Source organism: Lathyrus oleraceus, chromosome 5, assembly GCF_024323335.1.
Source record: "Lathyrus oleraceus cultivar Zhongwan6 chromosome 5, CAAS_Psat_ZW6_1.0, whole genome shotgun sequence".
In the NCBI taxonomy this organism is placed as follows: Eukaryota; Viridiplantae; Streptophyta; class Magnoliopsida; order Fabales; family Fabaceae; genus Lathyrus; species Lathyrus oleraceus.
This window is the reverse complement of record NC_066583.1, coordinates 71,184,232-71,192,791: the sequence shown is the minus strand read 5'-3', so window position 1 is coordinate 71,192,791 and position 8,560 is coordinate 71,184,232. Positions and strand designations below refer to the sequence as shown.

Below are 8,560 nucleotides of genomic sequence, written 5' to 3'. Positions count from 1 at the left end.
AATAACATGTTTTAAAAACAACTTCTAATTTAACCGTTTTAAAAACTAAAATGGGTAGAAAACAAATATATTATACATGTTTTACTTTTGGATTTTTATTTTATTTTTGAAAAGAGTTAAAACACATAAAAATGAAAATTTTAAATAAAATGGGTTGAAACACATTCTTGTATTCTCACACAAACAAATTGAAAAAATTTAAGAGTCAAAAAGCCCTAATTTTGTGCTTCACATGTATTCAGAGAACCTACCTTTGCGTGTGATATGCGATTCTTCAAGCTTTTGTTATGAGTTGGCAAAATAATACTGTTGGAGGAAAAGGACAAATAATAAGCAATGAAGGACAGATGGCAAATGATCCTAACATTGTGGAACCAAGGAGAGGCAAGAGGGTGAAAATCCCTAACAGAAAATATTTTGCGTGTCAGCATATATAGCAAGGAGGAGGCAGTGAGAAAGCAGGCAGCAAGTGACACTATTCTCTCTTCCTCAATTGGCATTCCTTGTGAATGATTTCTCTTACTTTTCTATTGCATTAAGTGTACTGTTTCATTCCAAGAAGGATTGAGAAATTATTCTCAATCTGGTATCTCATAGATTCTTCATTGTACTAACTTTTATTATAATGAAGTGAATCTTTGTGAAGAATTTGTCTGCATAATTTTTCATCTGTTAGCACTTTCCGTTGCATAGCATAACTCCCCTTACGTTTGGTGCTTTCATCAACTTACCATGGCGGAAAATACGCGAATGAAAGGTTTGGAAGCTGCCATCAATGGTATCAACACCACGATGCAGAAGATGCCGACGCACGACATAACGACTATATGCAACACCGACACAACGATATGGCGCGTCTCGAACGGGTTGAAGCACAACTGGGCTCTTTACAACTCTCTTCCGCCTTGAATGGTAGCGGGAACTCAGACGGAACTCCACGGCAACCGTTTCAGATACGCAACGTGAAGCTTGATTTTCCCATATTCGACGGTACTGAGGTATTGAACTGGATCTTTAAAGTTGAACAGTTTTTTGATTATTACTCGACACCGGACAATCAACGCCTTACCATTGCGGCGGTGCATCTTGACAAAGATGTCGTACCTTGGTATCAAATGATTACCCGTAACAACCCTTTCCGATCTTGGGGTGCTTTCACACGTGCTTTGGAATTGGAATATGGTCCTTCTCCTTACGAATCTCCACGACCTACCCTTTTCAAATTAACACAGACCTCAACGATTAGTGAATACTACTCCACCTTCACAACCCTTGCTAATCGCTCCCATGGCCTATCACCTGATGCAATCTTGGATTGTTTCATTAGTGGGCTTAAGCCCAAGATCCGTCGTGATGTCATAGCCCAAAACCCTACCTCTCTCTCTCTCTCTCACGCCCTGTCCTTAGCTAAATTATTTGCAGAAAAATACACCCCCTTCACAAAACCCTACCCACAAACCACAAAGCCCATTTACAATCCTAGCCCACACTCTCTGACCCGACCCACCAACGCCATTCTACCCACTCCATCAACCCGACCCCAAACTCAAAAACCAATTCCCAACCCTCGTCCCATTCGCAGCATCACCGCTGCTGAGATTCAACTCAGGCGTAGCAAGGGCCAATGCTTCTATTGTGATGACAAGTTCACACCCACCTATCGTTGTCCAAATAAACACTACCTCCTTCTCCAAATTGATGATTCTGATTCACCCGAGCAAGAAACAGATCCGCCAGATGCTGATTCTTTACTTCAGATACTTGAAACAGAGCACCATCTCTCATTTAATGCCCTCAACGGTGCGCATAGTGCAGGCACACTTTGTTTTCAAGGGCACATTCAAGGAGTACAAGTCCAGGTTCTCCTTGATAGTGATAGCTCCGATAATTTTTTGCAGCCACGCATACCTCAGTGTTTGAAATTTCCAATTCAACAAGCTCCTCAATTTCAAGTTCTTGTGGGAAATGGTAGCACATTGACGGCTTCGGGATTGATTCAGGACTTACCAGTCATGATACAGGGTCACAATCTCCACCTTCCAGTGTATTTACTTCCTATTACTGGTGATGATTTGGTACTAGGAGCACCATGGCTCAAGACTCTAGGTCCTCACATTGCAGACTATGATGCGTTATTGATTAAATTCTACTGCAACAACAAATTCATCACTCTTCGAGGAGAGCAATTCATGGAACCGAGTCAGTCTCAATTTCATCATATCCGTCGTCTCCATAACACACATTCTATTGATTCATCGTATACTCTGCAATTCCACTCTATAGCACCATCATCATCAGTAGCTACTCTTGATAAATTACCAGACGATTTAGCTACCTTGTTGCACCGTTATTGGAAGGTTTTTGAGGAACCTAATCATTTACCTCCACCAAGGGTACAAGATCATTCGATTCCTCTTTTTGATGGTAGTAGTCTGGTTAAGGTCAAACCTTATAGATATCCATACAGTCAGAAAGCAGAAATTGAACGAATGGTTTATGAAATGTTACAATAGGGTATTATTCAACCTAGTACTATCCCGTTTTCATCCCCGGTTTTGCTGGTTAAAAAGAAAGATGGATCAAGGCGATTTTGCACTGATTATCGTGCATTAAACGCGATTACAGTCAAAGATAGCTTTCCAATACCAACGGTTGATGAGTTGTTGGACGAACTGTTTGGAGCTGCTTATTTTTCTAAATTAGATTTGAGAGCAGGCTACCATCAAATCTTAGTTAATCCTGAGGATCGTCATAAGACTACTTTTCGTACACATCAAGGGCTGTATGAGTGGCTTGTCATGCCGTTCGGGTTATCCAATGCACCAGCTTCGTTCCAAAGTCTTATGAATTCTGTTTTTCGAGACCAATTACGCAAGTTTGTGTTAGTCTTCTTTGATGATATACTGGTGTACAGCCCCTCTTGGTCTGCACACCTTGAACACTTGGAGGTTGTATTAAGGTTGCTAGAACAACATGAGCTATTTGCCAAGCTTTCCAAATGTTGCTTTGGCCTTACTTCAGTGGATTATCTAGGCCATACCATCTCAAATCAAGGCGTTGAAATGGATAAATCTAAGATTCAAGCTGTCATGGAATGTCAAGTTCCGTCTTCTCTCAAACAGCTTCGAGGGTTCTTAGGATTATCAGGTTATTACCGTTGTTTTATTCGCAATTATGCTGCCATTGCCTCACCCCTCACTGAACTTTTAAAAAAATATGCTTTCCATTGGACTCCAGCAGCTACTGAAGCTTTCGACAAACTCAAACAGGCCATCACACAAGCCCCAGTTTTATCGTTACCAGATTTCTGATTGCCTTTTACTCTTGAGACTGATGCTTCCGGGTCCGGTATTGGTGCGGTGCCAAGTCAAGCACGCCACCCCATTGCTTATTTTTCAAAAAAATTGTGCCCTTGAATGCAAAAGCAATCTGCGTATGTCCGGGAACTCTACGCTATTATAGAAGCTTTGGCGAAATTTCGTCACTATTTGATTGGTCATAAGTTTGTTATCAAGACTGATCAACGCAGCCTCAAATCCCTCACTGATCAGTCGATTCAAACCCCCGAACAACAGCATTGGCTTCACAAATTTCTGGGATATGACTTTACCATCGAGTATAAACCGGGAGTGGATAATATTGCAGCTGATAGTCTCTCGCGTTCATTCTGTTTAGCCCTATCAATACACACACCTCAGCTTATTTCCATGATTCATTCAGCTGTGAATGAGGATTCTGTGTTGGCAGAGATTAGAAATCAATGCTTGTTGGGTACATGTCCTACACCTCACTATCAAGTCAAGCATGATATGTTATTCTGGAAGAATAGATTGGTTATTCCTCAACAGCCTGAATTGATCAAACGCATTCTCACTGAGTTTCATTCTTCAACCTTGGGAGGACATGCCGGAGTTACACGCACTAAAGCGCGCATCGCGACTCAATTTTTCTGGGCCACTATGACTAAGGATATCAAGAAGTTTGTGTCACAATGTTTAGTTTTTCAACAAGCCAAACACTCGACAACCTTACCTGCTGGATTACTCCAACCTCTGCCTATTCCACAACAAATTTGGGAAGACTTGTCGATGGATTTCATTACGGGACTGCCACCATCTAATTCTTACATTGTTATTCTTGTGGTTGTAGATCGTTTATCCAAATATAGTCACTTCATTCCCCTCAAGGCTGACTATAACAGTTACAAGGTAGCATAAGTCTTTCTTCATATAATTGTTAAACTTCATGGGTTTCCTAAGACTATTGTGTCTGACCGAGATCGTGTGTTCACAAGCCAATTTTGGCAACAATTATTCAAACTCAGTGGCACAACATTGTCTATGAGCACGACATACCACCCTCAAACCGATGGCCAATATGAAGCTGTAAACAAATGTTTAGAACTTTATCTTCGTTGTTTCACTAGCGATTCTCCTCGTGCTTGGTCCAAATTACTGCCTTGGGCAGAGTTCTCATACAATACTTCCTTCCACACAAGTATTGGTATGACACCATTCAAAGTGGTTTATGGACGAGATCCTCCGGGCCTTATTCGCTATGAAGTTAACAATGGTGATCCACCACTGTTACAACAGCTGTTGACGGAGCGAGATGATACATTGGCTGCTCTGAAGGCTAATTTGATGCGAGCTCAACAAATCATGAAGAAATTTGCTGATAATAAACGACGATTTGTTGAATTTAAGGTGGGTGACATGGTGCTGGTCAAGTTGCAACCTTACCGTCAACACTCAATAGCTCTTAGGCGCAATCAGAAACTCAGTATGCGTTACTTTGCCCCCTTTCCTGTCATAGAGCGCATTGGTCAAGTTGCTTACAGGCCGGTGCTTCCCACTACTGCGAAAATTCACCCTGTGTTCCATGTGTCTGCGTTAAAATTATGCAAAGGTGACCACCATACACAGCTGCTACCCTTTCCATTAACTACTACTGAGCAAGGACCATTGATTTTGCCTCACGCTATTGTTAACCATCGCACTGTCATCCAAAATGGCCAACCAATTCAACAGGTTCAAGTCCAGTGGGATACTTTACCGACGAAAGTCACTTGGGAAAACTGGGATGAATTGAAGGTTCTGTATCCTAACCTTGAGGACAAGGTCCTTGTTAATGAGGGGAGTAATGTTATGAGCTGGCAAAATAATACTGTTGGAGGAAAAGGACAAATAATAAGAAATGAAGGACAGATGGCAAATGATCCTAACATTGTGGAACCAAGGAGAGGCAAGAGGGTGAAAATCCCTAACAGAAAATATTCTGCGTGTCAGCATATATAGCAAGAAGGATGCAGTGAGAAAGTAGGCAGCAAGTGGCACTATTCTCTCTTCCTCAATTGGCATTCCTTGTGAATGATTTCTCTTACTTTTCTATTGCATTAAGTGTACTGTTTCATTCCAAGAAGGATTGAGAAATTATCCTCAATCTGGTATCTCATAGATTCTTCATTGTACTAACTTTTATTATAATGAAGTGAATCTTTGTGAAGAATTTGTCTGCATAATTTTTCATCTGTTAGCACTTTCTATTGCATAGCATAACACCCCTTACAACTTTGCAATTTGTATTTGAATTGTTGGGTCTATATTTATATTTACACCGGCGGGTTGTTTTTTCCCCTCCTTAATTGTTAGATGGGAGAAACATTTTCAGCATGAGTTCAAGCATCTTTGGTAAAAGATAACATGCATAAAGATATAATTGTGGAAGTTACTTCATGTGTAACATCATATTGTTCGTTTACTAAGTGTTTGGCTGTTATTGATGAGATAAAAGACATGTCAAATGATGTTTAGAGAAACACCTTGGAAATTTTAAGAATCCTAATTTGAGAAAAGTGTTTATCACCATGTATAGCACAAGGAAGTATGGATGGTGTACATCCATGAATTCCCAAGAATTTTTGGAGGTTGAGTATAAAGGAGCAAACAAGTCAGATTGCATAACCCTAAGTAAGTCGATTTTTGGTCAAGGAGAACAATATTACAAGACATGAGCAAGTCAGATCCGGTCTCATAGTGACTCAAGTAGATGAGAAAGTCGGATTTGGTCTCTTGAAAGGTGATAGGAGGCAACATGAACAGTCACATATGACGGTTACGAAACATCTTCATGATTGCATGGGAGTTACAGAAAATGAGGGAAGAGGCGTTACTTGATAGTTAGGGAAGACGGAGGACGTTACTAGAGGTCACTTTAACATGGGATATGAAGGGGCATCCCTTTAAGGTCCCTTGATGAGTGGTAGGTATAAAAAGAGACTTCCCAACGAAGAAGGAAGACAACTCATACCTCATACATATAGGACTATTGTGACCTCTCCTGACTCGCCTCAAGGAGATTTATCAAAATAGTGTTTATCAGGAACATTTGGGGCCACCGTGGAGCCTCAATAAAATGTTCAAAGGCCTCACAAAGTAATACAATTTCACCATAACTATAGAATGTCTGGGTTATCACCTAGCAGGAGCGAATCTCGCAGCCCACCAGACGTGGCACAACTCCTATCAATTATGGAGAACCTGCCCCAGCAGAATTAATCTCTACAAGAAAGTGTTCGCACATTATAACAGCCACAAAATACTAAGGAAAAGGAAGAGGAGGAAGAGCAATTTGATCCTCAACCTCTGTTAGAAATAATTTGGGGTAATCAAGTCCCATAAACTTTAAACCACCATTTTTTCCGTCCTTCGATGGCAAAAGTGATCCTCAAAAGCACATAATATCAATTAACCCTCAAATGGCAATAGTCGGGGCTTCTGACTCCCTAAAATAAAAACTCATGGCAGGAACGTTTAAAGGCGTGACACCATGTTGGTATATAAGTCTTCCTAGACTATCAGTTACCAACTACCAAGACTTGACTAGGAAGATGGTGCAACACTTCTCCTCCAGCAAACATAGAAATGTGACTAACACCAGCTTGTTCAACGTTCACCAGGGACCCTTCGAATCCTTATGAGAATATATGGCTCGATTCAATAAAGATACCATAAAATTCTCCCACTCAAAATGAAGAGATGTTCGTAGGAGCTTTCCAAAATGGCCTAAGGCCCCACTTTAAGGAATCATTAGCACAGAAGTCGGCCACTAGCATGGAAGAGATCATGAACAAAGAAAAATGTTATGTCAATGGGGGAAAGTAATATGGAGAAAAGGTCCTGAGATTCTAAAGAAAAAACACAATCTAGGCACGAAGGATTCGAGCCCGGGAAGGAGCACTACAAGCACGGGTCGAGGGAAATGTCGGCCATAAAACCTTCTCGGAGGCCATATGATAACTTCTTCGAGAACTTTACACCTCTCAATACAAAGTGTGTTGACATTTTACGAGAGGTGTATTATCTCAAGCTAATACCAGAGCCTACTCGTCCCAAGAGGGTCAATGAGGTGCTAGGAAAAGATGAAGAAGCATGGTTCACCTATCATCATTTGAGAGACCACCATACCGAAGATTGTCACCACTTAAAAAGATAAATCGACATCCTGATCCAAAGAGGCTGGTTATTGTCATATGTAAAGGAGGAAAAAGGATCAGTAGGAAAGAGAAGTCCTTCCAATAGGGAACCAAACTCATATAATCTCTCTACCAAGAAGGGGAAGAACACCAAGTAAGTGCGTGAGACCCGGATGGTCTGATACACACTTAACACCATCTCGGGAGGTTTCGCTGGTGGAGGAGAAACAAGCTCGACCATAAAAATATATGCATAATCAGTCATTAGTTTCTAAAAAGGAAGAAAGACCTTGTGTCATTAGTTTCTTAAGACAAGACTCAGAAGGGGTTCTGGCGCATGAGAATGACCCGATGGTCATAAAAGTACAAATTCATGATTGGAGTGTCAAGAAAGTGTTGATCGATCTGGGAATCTCAGTCGACATATTATACTGGGATAGTTTCAAAAGCATGAACATGGATACGTCTGAGTTATTTCCCTTCAAGGGTACCCTAGTCGGCTTCTCCGGGGGACAAGTTTAGGTATTGGGACACCTACCTATCATGAACATCTTTAGAAGTGGAAACAACATAAGAGCTGTCGCATTACGCGAAAAACCGGCGAGAAAACGAAACAACAGAGCCGCCACCATGCGTTATTTATCCCAAAAGAGGGAAAGGAAACGCTCGAAGTAAACCTGGGAAAAGACATGGTCTCGCGACCAGAGAAGCAAGGATCGGGAGTCGGTTATGCGAAGGGAAGGTATTAGCACCCCTACGCATCCGTCGTACTCGACGGGATCCACGCTCAAAAGAAAGGATAAGGTTGCTAGAAACTGCTCACACACCACACAAGGCTGGAAGGAAACACAGAAAGACGGAAGAAACGAGACTCGGCAGGATATCACATCCTGGGCCTACTGTAACACCTCAAAATTTGCCCTCCTCTCTTGGGACTAGCTTAACATATTGCATATCATTTTTTAGGTCATTAGGCATTGCATATTTGCATATCATATGGCAACATTGAGCAAGTCATCCTCCTAAGTCTTGATCAGAAGATAAAGAGGTTGAGATGCAAGCTAGGGTTTCATTGGATTGATCATT

General features: G+C 41.3%; 1 protein-coding gene across 1 annotated transcript; it reads left to right on the top strand.

Annotated features, from left to right (window-relative positions):
* Positions 1–848: 848 nt before the first annotated feature.
* Positions 849–3,311, top strand: LOC127078795 (uncharacterized). The gene is made up of 2 exons (XM_051019222.1): positions 849–2,393; positions 2,514–3,311. Exons 1-2 carry the CDS (start codon positions 849–851, stop codon positions 3,309–3,311), a joined length of 2,343 nt encoding a protein of 780 aa, XP_050875179.1.
* Positions 3,312–8,560: the final 5,249 nt, after the last annotated feature.